We start from the raw sequence: 23,777 nt of genomic DNA on the forward strand, positions 1-23,777 counted from the left end.
TCTCGCCCTATGCAACTGCCGGCGAGGATTTATATGATTTAAATCATACATAAGAGAATGCAACCAGCGTAACCAATCTATTATTTAACACTCGATAGTCAGATGTGGAAGAGCATAGCCAACAGGTTTTTGACTTCTGTTAAGGGGAAATGTATTTCCATCTATGAACTCACTTTTCCTGGGACATTGCAAACCAGTATTCTTCAGATTCTTCATGGCTCATATCCCGAGGTGTGGTCACGCCAAACTGAAACAAATTTGTTCCTTTCCTGGGAAATCTGACCTTTAGGCATAAAAACATCAATCGAAATTTGTCTTCGTCATCCTTTGAATGATACTGATCTGCAAAGAAAGATCCATTTTTATAATTATTCATTAGTTTAAACAATTTAGTACCAGTTACACAGAGATGGACTTTAGTGACTCAAACACTGAAACACTGTGCTTCTTTTGTGAACATGTTTTGAACACAAACATAAACTTACAATACTAATTGCATTGAAAGCACGGTCCAAGTTCAAGGGGATAGGAGTTGGGGCAATTACAGTAATAGCTTTAACACCAACCTCATCACACTCTCACAATCAAAATTACCCTATATTACAGGTCGGGCTTTTCACTTAAATGGCCAAGCAATAATTTTTGTAAACAGAAGCCACTGAAAATTAAAGTTTTATTTATTTGTCGCAAGTACTCTTACATTAACGCTGCAATGCAGTTACTGTGAAAATCCCCTAGTCGCCACATTCCGGTGCCTATTCGGGTACACGGAGGGAGAATTTGGCATGGCCAATTCACCTAACCTGCACGTCTTTGGACTGTGGGAGGAAACCGGAGCACCCGGAGGAAACTCACGCAGACACAGGGAGAATGTGCAAACTCCACTCAGACAGTGACCCAAGCCGGGAATCAAACCCGGGTCCCTGGCGCTGTGAGGCAGCAGTGCTAGGCGCTGTGAGGCAGCAGTGCTAACCACTGTGCCACCTTGATGGTCTGGCATTTGTGTCTTTTGCTTTTTGCTTTCCACATCCAACACAGCCCAGATCTTAACAATTGCAGTAACTGGAGTTTGTCTGAGATTCCTACAACATAATCAGCGAAAGACATCAGTGATATCTCCTGATTGTTACGTGAAAGAAGAGATTCTTGGAACAGTTGGTTATTTGAGGCACACGATCCTCACATGACTGAAGGCAGAGTGAACATTTTAAACCGTTGTCAGTTTTTTACCCAAATTTTGCAAGCAATAGCTCTGGGCTACTGGGAAATAAAAAGAGGCAGTTGTTTTTTAAAGTTCCTAATTGCTAATACAATATTGCTTGCTAAAGATGTGCTTGTTTGTATGAGGATGTCTAGTGAGAACAAAATCAGGTACATTTGCAATGCATCAGATGCTTGTCACCAATTTACATCCTGGGGTCGCACCTGAAGAATGGCCATTGGGTAAAGTACTGGAGGGCAGTCAGCACCTACACACCTGTACCCCAGCACCAGTGACTGCCTTCAGGAAAGAAAAACAGAAAGTTAACAATAAAAGATTAGGTATGAACAATGAGTTCACAGGAAGGATAGAAATACAATCCTTAATAATGAGAACACCGTGACAATCCATCTTTTATCTGGTCAAGGTAGAACAGGGTGTAATAATGTGCTGACTCGTAGGGCAGAATTTTATGCTCCTCCCAGGTTGGCTCTCAGGCCGGGGTTGGTTGCGTATAATTGAATGGACTGGATTCCCCGCGGGAACCTGCCTGCCAAACCCAGAAACAATTTCACGCTTCGGCGGGCAGAGCCTTGGGCGGGAAAGCCACCCATTCACCTATTAAGGCCCTTAAGTTGCCAATTAATGGCCACTTAAGGGCCTCATCCCACCCAACCTCAATTTTTAGGGGAGAATGGGAAATGTACATTTGCACCTTTGTCCATCTCAGGCAGAAGGTGAAGGGCCCCTCACCCTGAAGGCCTCCCTCAGAGTTGGGTTGCCCTCCCCTCCAGCACGTTGGAGTTCCATGCCCCCCTCATCCACTGGCCTACCCCTTCCAATGTCACAAAGTAAAGTTTAAGGTTTTAAAGTAAAGTTTATTTAGTAGTCACAAGTAGGCTTACATTAACACTGCAATGAAGTTACTGTGAAATTCCCCTAGTCACCACACGGTGCCTGTTTGGGTCAATGCACCTAACCAGCACGTCTTTCGGACTGTGGGAGGAAACCGGAGCGCTTGGTGGAAACCCATGCAGACACGGGGAGAACGTGCAAACTCCACACAGACAGTGACCCAAGCCGGGAATCAAACCCGGGTCCCTGGCGCTGTGAGGCAGCAGTGCTAACCACTGTGCCACCATACCGCCCCATCCCTGGACATCACCTACCCTCCCTCTCTGGGACCGCCCCCCCGGGTTTACCTTCTCCAAAGTCCTGGAATTATTATTTGAAGGAGCAGTGCTCCGAAAGCTAGTGGTTTGTGCTACCAAATAAACCTGTTGGATTTTAACCTGGTGTTGTGAGACTTCTTACTGTGTTTACCCCAGTCCAAAGCCGGCATCTCCACATCACTATTATTCCCAGGCAGAGCATTGCAGTACCACTTGTGGCCACTGCAGCACTGTGCCTGGTCGGGTTGAAGCGTTGTCGAACAATCTGATTGGCCGATAGCTCTCACTGGCGGATGGAAGACCAGCCCACTGCCAACCAATGCTCAATTGAATGTTAAATGGCATTCGGATGGCGAGAGTTGGCGGCTGCGTGTTAGGCACCAACTCTCAGGATGGCGAGTGCCAATTGCTCGCTATCCTTAAATATCCACTCCTAACAAAAAGTCCAGATATTACCATAAATTAAGTTGAGAGAGTCGGATGCAGAGACAAAGCTTCAAACTACTAAAATGTAATGTATCCAGAAATATTTCACACAGGGAGTAATTAGTGTTTTCTATAGACCACTGGATAAATAGTAGAGACAAATATCCTTAAAGCACTTAAGAAACGATTAAATACTGCAATGGTTTGATTTGATTTGATTTGATTTATTATTGTCACATGTATTAACATACAGTGAAAAGTATTGTTTCTTGCGCACTATACAGACAAAGCATACCGTTCATAGAGAAGGAAACGAGAGAGTGCAGAATGTAGTGTTACAGTCATAGCTAGGGTGTAGAGAAAGATCAACTTAGTGCAAGGTAAGTCCATTCAAAAGTCTGACAGCAGCAGGGCAGATGCTATTCTTGAGTCGGTTGGTACGTGACCTCAGACTTTTGCATCTTTTTCCCGAAGGAAGAAGATGGAAGAGAGAATGTCCGGGGTGTGTGGGGTTACACTTAGATAAACTGAATGGACTTCCTCATTCACAACACCTTTATTTCTAAGTCGAGAAAGAACATTTATATAGCGCCTCTCATGACTTCAGGGCGTCCAAAAGCATATACAGCCAATTGAGTACTTTTGAAGTGTAGTCACTGTTGTAATGCAGAATACAAAGTGTAACTTAAAATAGAGGAAATGTTCCAAACAAAAGTATAAGTGAATTACAACTGAATTTTGACAGTCTGGAGAATTCCTGGGAAGCTAAATAGGAGGTGTTGTAGTTTGGCTTGAACTGAACGGTGGTAATATTGAAAATTTCCTCACTTACTTGAGAAATTTGCATTAACGATTGAACAGTGATACCTGGTAATGATGGAAACACAATCAAATTCCATAATATTTTCAGGATGTAAGACAGTGTGAAATTAAGAAAGGGGATTTAACAGCTATTATAAAACAAAGATTAACCTGATAATCAAAACAATCAAGGACTCAATATATTCAAACAGGACAACTGCTCTTGGTAAAGAGGTTGCTTGGCGGGAAGTGGAATATTGTCAGAATAAACTATTGCTTCCACCCCCACCAATTGAGTAGGTGTTTAAAAGCTTTAACCCTGTAGGAGACATTTAAACTGCAGAATAAAAGCAAAATACTGTAGACACTGGAATTAGAATTTTATTCAAAATGCAGATATCTCTTCAGTAGAATTTTTAAAAAATCATTCGTGGGACATGGGCGTCACTGGCTGGCCAACATTTATTGCCTATCCCTAGTTGCCCTTGAGAAGGTGGTGGTGAGCTGCCTCCTTGAATCTCTGCAGTCCACGTGCATATTGTAATAAACCTGGATTAGAAAGATTTTGATAACATACATGTCGTGTTTCACTGGGGCGGCGCGGTGGCATAGTGGTTAGCACTGCTGCCTCACAGCGTCAGGGACCCGGGTTTGATTCCTGGCTTGGGTCACTGTCTGTGTGGAGTTTGCACATTCTCTCTGTGGGTTTCCTCCGGGTGCTCCGGTTTCCTCCCACATTCCAAAAGGCGTGCTGGTTAGGGTGCATTGACCCAAACAGGCGCCTGACTGTGGCGACGAGGGGAATTTCACAGTAACTTAATTGCAGTGTTAATGTAAGCCTTACTTGTGACTGATAAATAAACTTTAACTTTGACCTGTTCAGTGGTGTTAGAATGAAGATCAGAAATGGGCTCAGTGGGGAAATGAATGTGAAATATTGGGCCAGATTCTGCGACCTTGCCCGTGGCTGGCATTCTCCAGTCCCGCTGCTGTGAATGGAGGTTTGGCTGAGCGCCAAATTCTCCCTTCTCGCTGGCAGCGGGGTGCGTGAGACCGGAGGATTCCAGCCACTATCACCCTGATATCGATTCGAAAGGTGGGGAGAGGCTATCACATTGAAACAACCGACCAGGATTTTGCCTTCCAATGGAGATGTAAATTGGATCACATAATACTGAACTTAGTTTTATCTCGCTGCAAAAGCAATTTCCCTTTGCTTTCCCAGCCCAATGGCATTTTCATGTGGCGATCGGGAAGGCCTTGAGTGCAAAAAACACATACATCTTTTCCGAGATCGAGGTCCCTATTGACAGGACTGTAGGAAATTTGGAATATCCTCCCCCACCTCGCTATATTTGTGTGCTGGTATAGGTTTGGAAGCCCCAAAAATACACACCCACCCCCTCAGAGAGTTCATGGCCATTCCGCTTGCTGAGGAATCTGGAACATTCTGAAAGGTAATTGTAAAACGTTTTGACACCTTCAACTGTCACTATTAGAGGTTGTATTGTCCTGGAGAGGTGCAAAGGTAAGTCAACTCATCATAGAAACCCTACAGTACAGAAAGAGGCCATTCGGCCCATCGAGTCTGCACTGACCACAATCCCACCCAGGCCCTACCCCCATATCCCTACATATTTTACCCGCTAATCCCTCTAATCTACGCATCCCAGGACACTAAGGGGCAATTTTAGCCTGGCCAATCAACCTAACCCGCACATCTTTGGACTGTGGGAGGAAACTGGAGCACCCGGAGGAAACCCACGCAGACACAAGGAGAATGTGCAAACTCCACACAGACAGTGACCCAAGCCGGGAATCGAACCCAGGTCCCTGGAGCTGTGAAGCAACAGTGCTAACCAGTGTGCTACCGTGCCGCCCTTACATTGGCCAGCATTCTGTAATTGTTGCCATGCGTTACGGTACTTCCAATTGTCAAAAGTGCCGTAATACATTGAATAATGTTAAAATGTTTTCTGCTGTCAAGTTTTGCACTGCGAACTAAATGCCTGTTGGATCTGGCTGTTATAGCGAAAAAAAACATAGCTTCTGGGAGTGAAAAACAGCTCTGCAGCTGCTCCTCCTCCATTGATTGACAGGCACTCTGCTTTGAAATGGAAATGGGCATCTGTTTTGTCAGTTTCGAGCAATGCAGCTGGAAGCTGTTATTATGACAGCCTTTGCAGTTATGAATGCTTGGCTGGGTTTCAAAAGCATCAGTTCAGCAGGTGTTCTCATTGATCCAAGAAAGGGAGTATAATGATACATGTCTTCGATGTGGTCTATTGTTGGTTTACATACCTAATAGGCACGTAAAGGATTACAAATTCTTACCCTTGAGCTTAATGATAAAATGTTTGAATTCAGGATTTTCTGAGATTGTTAGTGGTTTAATACTTTTCCAATAATTTTATCGTAATTCCCATTGCTAATTCAAAGGCTCTTGACAACTATGCACACAGGGTGAATGGCAATGGAGGATACATGGGGACATAGAGGTACCATAGGGAATCTGAGGAGGCACTGGGTGACATGGGATGGTATGGGTGATCTGAGGTGGCATGGAGAATACATGGGGCATATAGATGGCATGGGTGATCTGACAGGACATGGGGTGCGTGAGGGAGGTAAGGAGTGAAGTTTAGAGGGCCTTTAAATAATGTTGGGAGATGGGCTGTTGCGTTGGTGAACTGAGGTGGGCCTTCTAACTGGCCCACCTCACTGTGAATCCAACCCCTGTCTAAAAAAGTCAAAAATCCTGAATGAAATCACACATGGATCAATCAAAAATCCGGGTCAATGTCTTTCCTTTAAACCCTGATTCTTACATTTTGGCTTTCAGCGCAATGATTCTATTCCATTTCATTAATGTTGGATTTTAATTATTGCATAAAATAACTATCACTGATTGGCTTGATATCCAAAAGCAAACAAGGTCCCAACATGTGGGTGGCACGGTGGCACAATGGTTAGCACTGCTGCCTCACAGCGCCAGGGGTCCAGGTTCGATTCCCGGCTTGGATGACTGTCTGTGTGGAGTTTGCACGTTCTCCTCGTGTCTGCGTGGCTTTCCTCCAGGTGCTCCGATTTCCTCCACAGTCCATAGATGTACGGGTTAAGTTGATTGGCCATGCTAAATTACCCATTAGTGTTAGGGGATTAGCAGGGTAAATAAGTGGGGTTATAGGGATCAGACCTGGGTGGGATTGTGACTGGTGCAGACTCGATGGGCCAAATTGCCTCTTTCTGCACTGTAGGGTTTCGATGCTATGCACACAACTGGAAACTAATTACTTATTTTGAGAAGAGCTATAAAAATTTCCCCTTGATTTTACCAACAGACTGAAAGAAGGTCTTGGTGTAATTATGGATGAATCATAATCTGGCTTTGCGACAAGAAGGTTGTCTTTAACCTTGTGCGCCACAATGGATTTAATGAAATTATGTATTGTGTTATCATTAGGTCCCTATCAGCGATTCAGTATTAATGAATGGTACCTGATATTGAAACAATTTGAGAATAACTTATGGCCAAGTAGATTAGAAACATTGGCTGGGTTTAATGCTTGTCCCACCAGTGGGTTTGAAGGTGGGGTGGGTGTTGGCCCGTCCACCTGCCCATGCAGCTGCCCAGGATTTAATCAAAGGTGGGAGAGGTCCATGTCAAGCATCCAGCCAGACTGCTTTCCCTTCACGGGCTGGTGGTGGGCAGGGTGGGGATCCCTCTGGTGAGACCCCCAAATTCTGGGTCCAGCGCAGCACACCTTCTCGTGTGTTTTGCTCCAACACTGGCAGTGGCCACCACTCATAAAGGCGCTGCCAGTACTGAAGAGCTGATGGCCTCTGATTGTCGCAGTTCTCTGAGGCGGGTCTTCCTCATGCTGAGGGGCAGAAATTCCACCTCCAGTTATGCGATGGCCAATCAGCTGCAATATCTGTGTGGGGCTGCCACGGGAATTGTTGGCCAGTTCCCCCTAGCGGGCACAATGTTGTCCCGTTAAATCCAGCCAGAGGGCCGCTGGACCATTATTACCCCTGGTGTGTAAAGCATCCCCTTCCCCACTCGTACCTGCAGTACATCCATAGTTCAACTAGCCATGATGTGGAGTTGCCGGCGTTGGACTGGGGTAGGCAGAGTAAGTAGTCTCACAACACCCGGTTAAAGTCCAACAGATTTATTTGGTAGCACAAGCTTTCGGAGCGCTGCTCCTTCACCTGATGAAGGAGAGGCATTCCAAAAGCTCATGCTACCAAATAAACCTGTTGGACTTTAACCTGGTGTCGTGAGACTACTTACTATAGTTCAACTAGTGCTCAGGATAAATCTTTACGTGGCCTATTTCACATGGTTGTTGTACTGCAGGTAACATTGATACACTCAAAATGTTAGTGGCCTTGGTGTTGGGATCTGGGACAGAGTCAGGACTGTATCAATGGGGCAGGTGATCCTTTTAGCTCACCCTAATCCTCTCCTTCCAAATCCCCTTCCGGAGGATTTTCTTGTCTCACATGTATTAAGACTCAGGAGTTCACTAAACATCACTGAATCTCATACATTACTGCAGCAACTATACTTCAAAAGCATTAATTGCGGAATGCACTTTGAGATATCCTGAGGCAGTGAAAGGCATTTTATATATTTGAATTTTTATTTTTTTATTTTTAATTCATTACAGCCTGGCCCAATTTAGCTCCTTCTTATCATGTAAATGTTTTTAGCTCTGATTTGCAGAGCCTGGCATCCATCAGCTAACTCTTGAGCATTATTCAACTAAATGTAGTTTCCTTACGCAGTGAAAAACTTGTAGATGAAAGTTTCTATTAGATTTATCTGTTGTTTAAGGGAGCCGGATTTATTGCTGTTAAGAGTGAGAGTGGCTCACAGGCTGCAGTCTCCTGGAAGCAGCTAAAATGGCACCGACACAGCGGCAGTTTATGAGTCTGGAAGACTGGCTGGAGCCTGACGCAGAGACAAAACCATTTGAGGAGAATAACCACAAGGCCCACCAACTTAAACCTTCTTTAAATGACGGATTAAGTTCCATTTGGATGAGTACACGTTCACCTTTGGTCACTGCCCTGTGGTACTGATGACTGTGGCTTTCCTGCTGTGTAAAAAGGACTGGTGCTGATGGAATTTGCCTGGATTTAAAATGTCAGTTGAATCAAGCCGTGCTTTGCTGAGATCTCCCAGTGGTGCTTACGTGACCAGAAGTGTAGAATATGGGAGGCCGGAGTACTAATTGGACTCTAGGATGTCAGAAACATAGAAGATAGGAGCAGGAGGCGGCCATTTGGCCCTTTGAGCCTGCTCCGCCATTCATGGCTGATCGTCCAACTCAATAGCCTAAACCTGCTTTCTCCCCATAACCTTTGACATTCGCCCCAAGTGCTATATCCAGCCGCCTCTTGAATACATTCGATGAATACGTTAGTCTAGCTGATAACTGACTACTTTTCAACTATCCTAACAATTGCTGTGGAAATAAATGGGACCACTGATTTTCTGAAAGTACATTAGGTGAATTTACGGAATCCACACTGCCAGCTGGGACTTCTATTGGAAGGGAGCTGACAGAGATAAGGTTTCAGCATTGTAATGTTGACTGTATTACTGATACTCCTTCATTGGGGTAGTTCCCTCACTATTAGCATGGCGAATTTATTGCAGAGCTTTCTCCTGTTAGACTAAGGTACCAATGGTGTATTGTCAAACTCTGCAGAGAGTCTAGATGGAGTTCTTAATTCAATACTTTTGAGATTCTAATTTAAAAAAAAAGAATTGATTGGGGGTAGCTGGCAATGTGGATTTGAGGTCACAATCAGATCAGCCATGATGTTACTGAATGGTGGAGCAGACTCAGAGGGGCCGAATGGCTTTCCCCTGCTCCTAATTCGGATTTAGTATTGTCCTCTTTACTTCTACTTTGTAAATATCTGGCAAATGACTGGATTCAAAGAGCTTTGATTTCCCTGACTGCAAATATAGTGTGGTATACTTCAATGCTGTCCACTCACAATGCCCCAAAAGCAGGTACTAATGTTGAATAGTCCCTGAATAGTCCCTGCAGTATCGTCAGTCCTTTAGAAGACACTTGCGTGCTTGTGCAATGTCCCACCAGTGGGTTTGAAGGTGGTGTGGGTGTTGTCCCACCTGTGGCAGGAATCAGTGTGGGCAGGACCAGAACGTTTGGAGAGCAGTCAAGAGTCTATTGACTTTGGGCAGGAATTCCCATTCCTGTCACTAAATAATGTTTATATTGTTTCTCTCAAACCTTGTGCAGCTATGTTTATATCAGATAACGTTGATTCTGTTATTAAGAGTAATATAGTGTGTGAGCCACACCAAATAGGAAAGTTCCAATTTAATCTTTGATCAGTGCTGAGATGTTGTAATCTCAGCAAGGGGCAGCTATTTAGATACTACGGGCCCTATTTTACCATTTTGATTCTAAGTCCTGGGCGGACTTGAAACTGGAAGTGTTTCAGATCCGACTTTTAGACCCGTTCTCACGCGCCCCCATCTGCATTCTGCCTGAAAAAATATCAGCAATTCCGAATCACGCTGCACAAGCCTGTGGGTGGGGCTTAATGCGACAGAAATCCTGCAGCTCCGATTGGTGCCTCCAACTGCACATGTGCAGAAAAAAAACCGATAGAATGCAGCTCCCCTGCTACATCGCTCCCGGGCCGGATAATGCCTCCCCCTGGCCCCCAAAGACATTGCCCCATCCCACAGCATTACTGATCCCCTTTTCCCCCCACCACCTAGACTTATCGCGGTGCCTGGTGGAAGCACTCGTGTGTGGATGTTGAGTGAGGACAGGCTTGGCGTTATTACCCATCCCCACTCGTAGCAACAGGTTGAGCAAGGCAGTGGAATTTCCAATCAAATGACAAGAACAGTGTTTCATGGTTAGCAAGTGACATGTTAACTATTCATGCATAGAGTGGTCTGATGTAGGACAGCCAATTCAGAGAGAGAAACAAACTGCATGATTTGTCGAGATAGTGGGCAAGTTTAAAATACAGACAGTTACAACAGTGATTGAGAAGTGTTTCTGCAGTTACATTAACAGTCAAAAGACAATTGGTACCAATCCTAAGGAAATGAAAGTTCCCATGTTTAATCCTTGTCCATACTGAGCTGTGTGGCTGATGCGCGTTATCACACACGAGGCTTGAGATGCTCAGGAAATAAAGGCTTTTATTTGCTGTTACAACTAAGCTACTAATTATATACACAATCCCAGACTGAGGGGTCCCAGACAGAGCAGTGACCTTTATACCTCTCCCAGGAGGCGGAGCCCGACTGGGATGTACCACAATAACTATAATACAAGGTGTAACAGCCCAACCCTAACCCCAACAGCAACAAGTAGAACAACCCATCCCTAACCCCAACAGCAACATATATACACACTTGTAGTACTGGCCAGACCCTGGCTCAGTACTATCTAGTGGGAACCAACGATGGTTCACCACAGTGGCCTCACTCAGGCAGCAGATGAAGTACTACATGTGGTCATAAGAAATAGGCACAGGACTAGGCCATTTGTCCCTTTGAGCCCGTTCCACAATTCAAAAGATCGTGGCTGATCCACTTGTGCCATAACTTCACTTTCCTGCCAGCGCCTCCATGACCTTTGACTCCCTCAGCCTGGTCTCAGCATCCCTGGCTAAACAGAGATAAAATCCTAGTTTCCTGCTTCCAGTCAACCACCAGTGTTCATTTGGCAGTAAGAATCATCCAGTAGCAAGCAATAGTAAACAAACAAAAAACAATGTCACAAAGTAAATCCAAAGTAACTGTTCAATAAATGTCCTTCGTTACACAACCACTTGGGCCACGCCCTGGGCCACAAATGCTTCCCCCAATCCCCATCTGCTTCCTATTCCTACCGGGTCAGCTGACCATCACAGCATTTTGCCATTGGTTCACTGTAACAATCAGCTCCACGGGAAATGCATAAGTGAGGATGGATTTGTCCCCAGTTATGATATCGTTCTGGTCTAATAAGCCGGCACATGCATGTTTCCAGCTTCACATTGGGAATGGTCACTTGGACAAGGAGGGCTGGCGAAGAACAAGAGTCAGGATGCTTGAGAAACGGAAGGAAGAGGAAAAAGTAGAAGAAAAAATATTTTTTATTTCAGCAAACTCTTTCCTTGCACAGTAAGAAGGGATAGGTTACACAAACACGGCATATATAGACAAAGACACAATTGCAAGATAAGTACAACACACTTCATTGCAAACTCTTGCAATTGTGTCTTTGTCTATATATGCCGTGTTTGTGAAACCTACCTCTCCACTCACCTGATGAAGGAACAGCGCTCTGAAAGCCCGTGATTCCAAATAAACCTGTTGGACTTTAACCTGGTGTTGTGAGACTTCTTACTGTGCCCACCCCAGTCCAACGCTGGCATCTCCACATCATTCTTTGCAGTTTGCCGACTGATGTACTACTGCACTCATTTTCCTTTGAGTTTTGTTAAATTTTACTTTTCAAATAATGACCTAAGTTCAACTTTGTTCCCAAATACCTCAGATGAGGTGGAAGATAATGTAAAAATGTTCTTTAGATACCATTTCCCCACTTTTCTTTCAATAATGAAGGGAGGTTGCAGTCCACCACCGGTGTTGTACTTAGAAATAAATATTTCCACAGTTCATAGGTAATTCCTTGCAGTGAATGGGAAATATAAACATTGACTGCAAAGATTAAATAATCCAGAATTGATGTTCTGATTTGGTTTATTATTGTGACATGTATTAGTATACAGTGAAAAGTATTGTTTGTTGCACGCAATAGACAAAGCATGCTGTTCATAGAGAAGGAAAGAAGAGAGTGCACAATGTAGTGTTACAGTCATAGCTAGGATGTAATAGAACATTGTTAAAGAATTTAAAAGAGTTAGAATACAGTTTTAGAAGCATAGAACGAGAGTAAAGATAGAATTAGACGGTACACTGGGCACAGATTGCAAGAGCTCGCTTCGCTCTGGTGCCATCTTGGATATTTTTTGATGTTAGGACAAGTTGGAAGGATGTTACATTAATGTGGTTAATCCTGATATTTCAGCAGCTTTATTGCTGGTTCATTAGTGAGTCTTTCAAAGTCATGGTGTGTGAGCTGGAAACTTAAGAAGTCAACTTTTATGCATTAGTAGGCCAAGGTTAATTATAATTTTCAAGTATTCTATTCTCTGATTTAAGGCAAATGGTTCTTTTTATATATGACTAATCATTTTAACGTATTGAAATACAGGGTGGCACGGTGGCACAGTGGTTAGCTGTGGTTAGCACTGCTTCCTCACAGCGCTAGGGACCTGGGTTTGATTCCCGGCTTGGGTCACTGTCTGTGTGGAGTTTGCACATTCTCCCCGTGTCTGCGTGGGTTTCCTCCGGGTGCTCTGGTTTCCTCCCACAGTCCGAAAGACATGTTGGTTAGCCTTGCTAAATTCTCCCTCAGTGTACCCGAACAGGCGCCAGAGTGTGACGACTGGGGGATTTTCACAGTAACTTCATTGCAGTGTTAATGTAAGCCTGCTTGTGATGCAAATAAATAAACTTTAAAAATGCCAGATTTCCTTTATGAAGTCATTTCCAGTCAATAATTCCCTTATTAATAGTGCCATTCTCATGAGCTTCTAAAATCCCGGTCAGTATAGTAAAGGAAAAATAAAAGGGAGACATCTTTCAGGATGACAGTTTTGCTCACAAATCTTTGGCAAACCTTTTTTCACATTAAGAAAACACATGATTATTTTAGTCGCAGCTGCAGTTAAAACCTGACTGTTCAACATTACTTTTTATTGCTCTTTCACTATTTCACCCCTGCTGGTAATTGACAGGAGCGTAAATGGCTAGAAATGGCTCAACGACACCCTAGAAGCTTGACACCACCCAGGGCCAGCACCTTGACCAGCACCCCAGCCACCTTAAACATTCACTCCCTTCACCACCGACACACAGGGCAGAATTTTACAGGCTTACCCTGCCCATCAATGGGCAGCGCGAGGTGGTAAGATTGTGTGAAAGCCAAGAAATCAGGATCACCCCCGATTTCTCGGCTCTCGTGACCTTACGGGAGCCGGATTTCCGGCGAGGTCAACTTCTTGCTGGAAACGGGCGAGAGGCTGAATAAATTATGTTAATTTAGTTTAATGTTGATTAGCATGTCTTCAGCAAGCCCGGTGCTCGATCGTCCGGGCTCGCTTGCCTTTATGGCCTCGGTGGGAGAGATTCTCTCTGGCGAGGTAGACACCTGCTCCCCATGAACAGAGAACAGTCACGTTGGCCTCGCCGGTAGAACCGGAGGCCATTGAGGGCCCCAGGAGAGGCCAAGGGTAAGGAGGGGGTGCCCCTTGGGCCGTGCCAGCCTAGCAGTGCCAGGGGCGGGGCCAAAGGGGCAGCCCGATCGGGGGGGAAGGGAAGATGCTGCGCACTTTGCCTGCGATCAGATCGGGAGGAAGGGGGGCCCGCTGTCGCTCTACAGGTGCGATCGGTGGGGGGGAGGGAGCGGGGCCCGCTCTGCATTGCAATCAGTGGGATGGGGGAGGGCACGATCGGTCTCGGTGGCAGGGTCTGCAATTCAGGCAGTGTGGGGCTGTATTTTGGGCAATATGGGGCTCACGATCGGCCACAGAGATCTGCGCATGCACAATAGCTCCCTCTGCAGGCTGGCTGACGAATTAAGCGCAGCCCACTGCCTGCAGCAGCTAGAAATGGTCTAGCCCATATTTTCAATGTCTAAGTCTGTAAGATTGGGTGTAAAAACTCACCCAAAAAATTGATCAGGAACTCCCCCGTTTTCAAGCTAGCTGGATATTTAGAAAAAATCTCATAAAATTCCACCTACAGTGGCGTCAGAGTGTGCCATATACAAAATGCACCACAACAACTCTCCAAAGCTCCCTATGCCAGTGCCTTCCAAACCTGTGATCTTTACCACCTAGAAAGATAAGACCAGCAGATGAATGGTAACACCATCACCTGAAGGTTCCCTTGCAAGTCGCCACCATACTGACTTGGAACTACATCACCATACCTTCACTGTCACTGGGTCAAAATCCTGGAACTTGCTTCCTGTCAGTAAACCTACACCAGATGGACTACAACAATTCAAGATGGCGGCTCACCACCACCTTCTCAAGGACAATTAGGGAAGCTCAAACCATTGGAAGGATAAATTCTTTCAAGCATAAATATATCTTTAGAAGGTTCATGATTTAGGTAACAACCTCAGGTATGCTCTTGCAGGGAAATGCTGAGCAGAAGGGAAGTCTATAAGAGAACAGAAACGGAGCAAAAAAAAAATAACAGAGGGAAAAGAATTGAATATTTTTATTTGCAGAAATATAATGTTCCAAGGGGTTAAGGTATCAGGCAAAATACAGCAGCAAATATCCCTTACCTTGTTTCAATCCATGCTTGTGTGTCAGTGAAGGTAATCCATCATTTGTTTTGTTGTCCTGTTTATCATATATTCTAAATTGATCTTCTTTGTCTTTGTTCATTACACAGCAGACCTCTTCTGCCTTCAATCCAGACAGTTCAGTGCAAAGCAGTTTCTCGCCTGTGTTCTCTGACGTGTGAGTGCACAGGTATTCTGGACATCCTTGATCTGACAGGTTTATCTCACAAAAAGATGCTGTTTTGCTGTCGGTCTTGTTGACGGAATGAGACAGTTTCTCCGGCTTGTTTTCCTCAGATGACGCATGGGACGGATGTCGGCTGCTATTGGAATTTGCATTTGGTCCCGTATTTTCTTCGCTTACAGATTGTCCATCACAATAACAATGCCTATTCTCCAATATTAAATGATCTCCTCCACATGTTCTTCTGCTGGTAAAGGTAAGTGTTTCTCTAATTTCGGTTTTACCATGTTCTTTCAGGTCCAAGCACTTTACAGTGTCCGGCAAATCTTCAATTTCATTGACCAATTTCTCATCAACCTGATAAAGGGAATCTGGACAAGAGTAGGAGGTGCCGATAGGTCTTGTCAAAGCTTCAACTTCTCGATCAGCAGAGAATGAATCGGTTTTTTTGATCTTTGTACATTGGGTATTATCTTTGGTCGGAGCTGCGGTACTAACCTGCAGAGATTTCCTTTGGCTGGTTTTGGCAGTATTTCTTCCCAGCTGTGGTATTTGAGATTGAACAGAAGCTTTCCTTCTACAGGAGAAAAAAAAATGCTTACTTTCCATTTAGGTTAAAGGAAGTTGCATTATTTAACACAGCAGGGTAGAACTTTTCACCATAGAGGGATGCCATTTGGAGCCATTGTGGGGAATGTGCTTATGCCTCCCTAGAATGGGTGGGATAAGGGGGTTAAATTCCTAAAAATGGGAATGCGAGCAGCCTACATCTGGCCACACTGGGGCCATTTTGGAGTCAGATAAGTAACCTGTTCTGCAGGTTGCATGCCTCAGATTTTTTACAATCAGGTTTGGTTTAATGGCTGCGGGCCAGATTCCCCAGAGCACGGGACAGTTAGCAGATAAAGGAAGACAGAAGCTGCAAGCTGTGGCAGATGCTTTTCTGGCATTGCCTGTGGGCCAGCAAGAGCAGGAGATCTGGGTCCATCCCATAGACTTCTGATTTTATCAATTGTCCTGCATTGTAGCAGAAATTTTCCATCTGCAGCCTTCAATCTGCCCAGCTGTCTGGTAGGACCTCTGTGGTTTCATAAGAACATAAGAAATAGAAGCAGGAGTAGCCATCTGGCCCCTCAAGCCTGCTCCGCCATTCAATAAGATCATGGCTGATCTGATAGTGGGTTCAGTTCCACTTATCCGCCCGCTCCCCATAACCCTTAATTCCCTTATTGGCTAAAAACCTATCTATCTGTGACTTAAACACATTTAATGAGGTAGCCTCTACCTCTTCATTGGGCAGAGAATTCCAAAGATTCACTACCCTCTGGGAGAAGAAGTTCCTCCTCAACTCTGTTCTAAATTGACTCCCCCGTATTTTGAGGCTATGCCCCCTAGTTCTTGTTTCCATTGTAAGTGGAAGCAATCTCGATGTTTCTACCCTGTCTAGCCCCTTCATTATCTCATATGTCTCTATAAGATCTAAGAGACATATAGGATAATGAAGGGGCTAGACAGGGTAGAAACATCGAGATTGTTTTCACTTACAATGGAAACAAGAACTAGAGGGCATAGCCTCAAAACACGGGGGAGTTTCTGTGCTTTACTCAGTTGTTGTCGGTCTCCCTTCCTGTCTCCCCATAAATATCAGGGCCTTTGTGTCTGTGTTGAAATTCAAATCTTCACTGGAGCAACCAAAACAAATTCCACGGTCATTCTCACTTACAGCTACGTATCTTCTCTGCTTCAAAAGTTCATAGTATAATTTCATAATTAGAAGGAATACTACAAAATCACTCCAAATTTCAGTCGGAATGGTGAGATTAAATGCTCCTTATCATGCCTTAATAATGAATTCTGTTTTCTCTACTGATCTCTCAATGATTCTTTAGCTTATTTAACTTATTAGTCAGATTTGCTTTTCCATCCTTAGTTCTAATTTGACCTTTATTACCTTCTCTGGACTTTTTCTCTTGATTGCAAGGCCAACATTTGTTTGTCCATCTCTAACTGTCCTTGAAATGAGTGGATTGCTCGGCCATTTCAGAGGCTATTGTTCTGAATCTGGAGTCACATGCAGACCAGACCAGACCAGGTAAGGATTTCCTTTCTCTAAAGGACATTAGTGAACCAGATGAGTTTTAACTCCGTTTAATAGTTTCATGGTTACCTTCACCGAAATTAGCTTTATAATTACAGATGTTTATTAACTGATTCAAATTTCACAAGCTGCTGTGGTTGGATTTGAACCCAAGTCCCCAAAGTGTTAAGTCTGGGCCTCTGTATTACTAATCCAGCGGCATTACCACTGCACCACCCCATCTGTCCAAAACGTTCTAATTTAAGATCGAAGGACAGGTTACCTTTAACAATGTCTCGAGTTTGGCATTCTACTTCCAGCGCCGTCAGACTCTGCTCAAGTTCAATGTTCCTCCTTCCCCTTTCCCTGACTTTTTCCCAAACCGTACCCTTTTACGATGGTCTGCTTCTTTTACCAGTGTTCATTTGGCCTAATTTCTAGAGGTGCTCTACAAGTTGTATTTCCTCTAGCTTAATATGCCTCTTTCAATTCTGATCTGCAGTTGCCTGGCAAAGTTAATAGAATGCAATATAGTTGATCTTAATTAAAAGTAATGAGAGTTTAAAGCTGCAAAGAGCACACTCTCCACGTTGAAGATAACTAACTATACATTAATAGCATTTAGCACAATAAATATTAAAATTGTTTGTTGTTTGCAAACTTCAATTTTGATTTGAAGAGTGCCAAGATTTAAGTGTTATTGAGGTGAATGAAAATCTTCACAACGCTGTTCATAGTTGAGCTTGGGTCTGATCACGTAATGTCCTAAAATCTTAGCATTGCATTTTACTGCCCGGGATCAGATAGCTAGCCTAAATCAATTGTAAAACTGCATTGTGGAAATGGGACTTTAGCCTTTTCTACTCCATACACTGAATGAATATATATAATTCTGGAATGCTCTTGGGATTCGACAAAGTATAAAATTCATCAACAATGATTTTGAAGTCAGTTTAACTACTTAATCATATTACGAGTGGCTTTCAGATAACAGTTGAGAGTCCTCTCAAAAGTGAACACAATGTATCTGGCAGTCCTCAATAAACCATCATCGTGTTTTAACCAGAGAAGTAAAAGACTAGTGAGAAAGGAAAAATTCATCAGTTAGCTGTCATTTTAACTGCTACTATAAAAGTATATAGTATGGGCAGCATGATGGCACAGTGGTTAGCACTGCTGTCTCACAGCGCCAGGGACCCGGGTTCGTTTCCCGGCCTGGGTCACTGTCTGTGTGGAGTTTGCACATTCTCCCCGTGTCTGCATGGGTTTCCTCCGGGTGCTCTGGTTTCCTCCCACACTCCAAAGATGTGCAAGTTAGGTGGATTGGCCATGCTAAATTGCTCCTTAGTGTCGGGGGACTAGCTAGGGTAAATGGATGGGGTTATGGGGATAGGGCTGGGTGGGACTGTGGTCGGTGCAGACTCGATGGGCCGAATGGCCTCCTTCTGCATTGTAGGAATTCTATACCTACTATCTATTAATGCTTAAAAAGACTGTAACACAAGAGCTGCAAAATATTAACTGTTGCTTTGGTAAAACATTGCTATATATTAACAGTGTCATTTCTGTTCATGTTTCCTTCCTCCTCTTAAGGTATTTAGCCTTACTGTGTATGGATTCAGGAGAAACATTCATCTTTCAGTATTTCGTTCAGGCAGTCCCACACACACACACACGCACGGAGGGACATGCATCCTCCCCCTCTCTCATACATTTTGTACAATTTCTGCAATAATTTTGGACATTGTGGGAAGACATTTGATCCAAAGTCTACAAAGCTTTGCTGTATAACTTATGTGCTTTTTTTTCAATTTACGGATATTTAATATACAGATCTATAACGCTCAGGGATAGCATCTATAGAGTGCGGTTCCCCAAAACTGTACAAAGATATCATCATGTTTAACATTTATGAAATATACAGTATTGTGTAGAATACTGCAAAATAAACCCAGACTGTGAATTTACATCACTTTTTAAATGATCTAAAATCAAGAAAATCTGGAATAAACATTCTAGCTCAAACAGGCTGATTTTAAATCACTTACAAGGGAGAAGAGCTGCGAAGTTTCATTTGAGAAACATCTTTGTGAGACACTGCTGAAATGAGTGACTGCATGCTGCAGGCAAACAAATAGTCTTCGTAGCCGTTTTCAATGACAAGAGGCTGGGACTTGTATGGGTCAAAAAAGATCTTTTTTGGAGTGACAAGTAGGATTCCCATTACCACGCCCTACAGGCAAATCAGAAAGTGTAAGTGCAATGAAAAGCGATTATTGCAAAGCAACCAGTTAATCAATTGGAACCAAACCATTAAAATCCGATGCACAAATCAACTATTTTTGACAGCTGAGTAGCAGAAATGCTGTGAATCACTGGGCACATTGTCACTCACTTTCATTATTAAAATAGTTTGGTTCCATTCACAATAGAAAGAATTCCACTTTAGTTCACTTATAGGAAAATAATCGATATTCAAGTGTCTACTTTATATAAGTCACAATCTTACTTTGTTTAATATCGCTACCCAAGATACTGGATTTCATGATCATTTCTGTGTTGGTTACTTATGGAAGAAGGAGATAAGTCTTTGTGTACATTGAGCTAAGGGATGTCAACCTAGTAAAATGATCAACATTTTCACTTACTGAGCCCCCTTTCTGGATCAAGCACTTTCGACTAGGTAGCATGGGCAGATGCAGAGTAAAACTCCCTCTACTCTGCTGTGGCAATGTGCCTGCAGTCAAGTGTGATCTCAGTGTGGTTAAGGCCAAAGTGATGCAGGTACACATACCAAAAAAACAGTTGCCTCGCACCATAGCATTAAGAAGGTTTCTCGTATATGATCATGCACTTTATTACTTCAATCCAAAAGCCCCGGTAGTTAGTCAGACAAAGCACGGTAAAAAGTGCTGGACACACAACAAAACTACTCTGGCTGTTAGAATAAGAAAAAATACGAGCGACTTTGAAAATGTTATTGAGTTTGTGATGTTTAACCTGTTATCCACTTTTACCTTTCCATCTGTGAAATATTTGCAACAGATTTTTAGGAATCTTTCAGAAAAAGGTATTTCGTCCCATGTGGGAGATGAGGAGTGTTGTGAGCTGCACCACTCTACACTGGACATTTCTGCTGAATCAGCATCCTGTAAATTGCAGAATGATTGTTATGAATATTTGATATTGGTTACATTATATTCCTGCATGTTTAGAAAATAGAACTTTGGAATTTATTCATTCCTATCAATACTTTACACGTTTCTTTATGACTTGGTACCTCATGGGCTCAATATTTGAGTGAGGATGTTGCTGTGAAGGGAGTGAAATGCCTATGGTCCGGTCCCTTTTCATTTCCATGTCACAGTTTGGAGTGAAATTCTGAGCTAAAGTCCCATTTGTTGCCAACATTATTACTTAGTTGTCATTGCTAATACTACAGTGTGCTTGCATACAAAATCATGCTTGAAGCGTAGATGACCACCACTTTGGGCCATGAACATCTACACTTGAGAGGGCAGTTGTCATGGAATGGCTACAGCACAGGAGGAGACGATTCAGTCTGTTGTGTCCAAGCGAGTTCTCTGCAATAGGAACTTAGCAAGTCCCACTCCCTGGCCCTTTCCCTGGCACCATGCGAATTTCCTTCCCTCAGCTGCCCATCCAATTCCCTTTGGACAGCCGCATTTATATCTGCCTCCACCACACTCTCAGGAAGTTTTCATTTCAGATTCTAATCACTCACTGCGTAAAAAGGTTTTTTTAACATGTCACCATATTCCTTCATTGCATCTTTATAGAAATAATCTTTTGAGGAAAAATATTCCATGTGTCAATTTCAGAGAGAATGGCAAATGATCAATGATCTACTCCTTGGGTGTAATTCTCTGGCCGTTCACACCGGTGGGATTTTCTGCTCCCACTGCAGTGCACGGAGATTTGGCTGAGCGCCAAGTTCTCCATCCTCACTTGCAGTGGTGGTGGCAGGAAAATCCCGGCCCTGGTGTCCATCCATCGTTCTTTCAGATGAGATGCTGCACCAATGCCCTATCTGCCCTCTGGGATTATTAGAGGTCTCTATTTTTTTAGAAGGGCAGGGGTGCTCTCTCCTGTTTGTTGGCCAATATTTATCGCCAAACAAAATCACTGAAACAGATTATCTGGTCAGTCCCATGTTGCTGTTTGTGGGAGCTTGCTGTGAGTGCTGCTGCTTTTCCTTCTTTGGTTGTAAAGCATTTTTGGACATGAGATTATTAAAAATGCCATAAAAGGCAAATCTTTCTTTTCCCTGATGCAACAGTCACTGAAATGGCATTCTATTTACAGATGGATTTGCTACAGCACTGCAACATTTTCATTGAGAGAACTAGTGGAATGGCTACAGCCAGGTCACCAAGGTGAAAAGTAACACATTGTGCACACATATCTATAAATCTCCAGACCATTCTTTCTTCTGTTCCATTTCATTTCTATTTGACATGGATAGTATCTCTAAGTAGGAGGTAAGAATGGTGCCAAATGGCCTGTGTCTCTGCTGAAACATTCTTCAACTTCTGTGGGATAGATGTAATTCAGCCTCTTCCTCAAAAGTGGAGAAACCTACCTCAATAATACCTACCTCAATCATACAACATTAGGGGCAGTGTGGTGGCATAGTGGTTAGCACTGCTGCCTCACTGCACCAGGGACCTGGGTTCAATTCCCGGTTTGGGCCAATGTCTGTGCAGAGTTTGCACATTCTCCTCGTGTCTGCATGGGTTTCCTCCGGGTGCTCCGGTTTCCTCCCACAGTCCAAAGATGTGCGGTTTAGGTGGATTGGCCATGCTAAAATTGCCCCTTAGTGTCAGGGGGACTAGCTGGGGTAAATGCATGAGGTTATGGGGAGAGGGCCTGGGTGGGATTGTGGTCGGTGCAGACTTGATGGGCTGAATGGCCTCCTTCTGCACTGTAGGGATTTTATGATTTAACATCTCATACCAGGGTATTGTGAGTTGGTCCTCATTTAGCTATAGCTCTGCAGAGTCTCCAACATTCTGAAGCATTGCTGATGTATCATTTTATTCATATATTTATTTTTGAAAATTTTCGCTGGCCCTTTTAAACTAACAATATCGAAAGACTAGGTAAGAAAATCATTAGTTCCTTTCAAACCTCCCATCAGTTTCCTTATCATTATTCGAGAACTAATTGTTCTCTACATCCACTTTCCAAATACAAACTTATCCTATTCTTCTTGTTTTCAGTTTCACCATTCCTGTTCTTAAAGTTAAGCTGCCTTTTTTCTTGTCCTTCCACTGTTGCCTTTCTAATTTGAAAACAAAATCACTGAGAAGTGAAACATTGTTTTTTTTAAAAAGGGACTGGCCAAAGGACAGATAGGAGGCTTTAATTGGACACTCCGCTGGTGTACCCATCACCGGGCAGTACTTACCAGGAGTTTGTCATATTCTGCATCTGATGAAGAAAGAGTCTGTGACTGGCTGGGACTTGAGGACATGGGGCTGTCTTCACTCAACGCAATGCCCGGATCAGGAACGTACAATTGCTGCAGGAAAAATTCTCAATTCAGATTTACTCATTGCTAGGGTTCTATGGATAACATTTTTTTCTAAGTGGGTTGGATCTGATGCGAATGGACACACATTACCCTGTACAAGAGCTTCCACCTCAAGCTAATGGCAAATGTACACTCATCTATCAAGCTTATGTTTGCAAAATACTCCATTACGTAACAGGGTAGCATTAGCAACTAAAATGGTAGGCTGCCCTGTTCTGTTTTGAATTTAACACATAAGCAGTCATTTTTATATTCTATGTGAAAAAGTCACTCATTCCAACGAGTCTGTGTTGACAGTTGTTCTCCACATCAGCAGTAGTCCTAATGTGTACCCATCCTGTTCCCATACTCGACAGATGTTGAGGGCAGCTTCTCCCAACTCTTCTTTCACATTCAGCTCTGGAGCTCATGTCAGAATCAAAGCTGCGATGAGGTCCGGAGCTGAGTGACTCTGAGGGAACTTGAACCGAGTACTAGTGAACCGCTTATTACTGAGTCTCTTGAGGGCACCTGATCACTCTTGCTATCACTAACGAGTGGGAGGAGGAGATTAGCCCAATTCCAATGCTGGGCAATCTTCCATATGTTTAGGTAGATTTACATGTGAGGTCAGTGTCATAGTTCTATAGAAACAGCTCAAATATGGTTACAGCTAGCTGCAGTGTACAGGCATTATAACTGACTGTTGTTGGAGTCCATAACCTTTGCTGCGTCCAGTGTACTCAGGAGTTTGTAATATTATATTGAGTGAACTGAAATGACTGGACCTCTGTGATGTGGAGATTATGGGAAGAGGCCAATATTAATGTATCCACTTCGTACTTTTGGCTGTAGACACTTGCAAACATTGGTTTCTGTATAAATTACAAAATAGAAATAAGCAGATTGGTCCAACCCATCCTCATTGGTGTTTATCCTTTATGTGAGTAGTCCGAAAGC

General features: G+C 43.5%; 1 protein-coding gene across 4 annotated transcripts in view; it reads right to left on the minus strand.

Annotated features, from left to right (window-relative positions):
- LOC144509385 (nuclear receptor coactivator 7-like) overlaps positions 1–23,777 on the minus strand; it is a 94,916-nt gene that overhangs the window by 39,791 nt on the left and 31,348 nt on the right. For all 4 annotated transcript variants that reach the window (XM_078238154.1, XM_078238156.1, XM_078238155.1 and 1 more), the window contains 5 exons: positions 22,713–22,826; positions 20,299–20,430; positions 19,330–19,514; positions 15,021–15,781; positions 174–342 (listed from right to left, as the gene is read on the minus strand). In XM_078238154.1, coding sequence (XP_078094280.1) covers positions 174–342; positions 15,021–15,781; positions 19,330–19,514; positions 20,299–20,430; positions 22,713–22,826 — 1,361 coding nt within the window. The remainder of the gene's footprint in view (positions 1–173; positions 343–15,020; positions 15,782–19,329; positions 19,515–20,298; positions 20,431–22,712; positions 22,827–23,777) is intronic.

The sequence above is a fragment of the Mustelus asterias genome, chromosome 21, assembly GCF_964213995.1.
Source record: "Mustelus asterias chromosome 21, sMusAst1.hap1.1, whole genome shotgun sequence".
Lineage (NCBI taxonomy): Eukaryota > Metazoa > Chordata > Chondrichthyes > Carcharhiniformes > Triakidae > Mustelus > Mustelus asterias.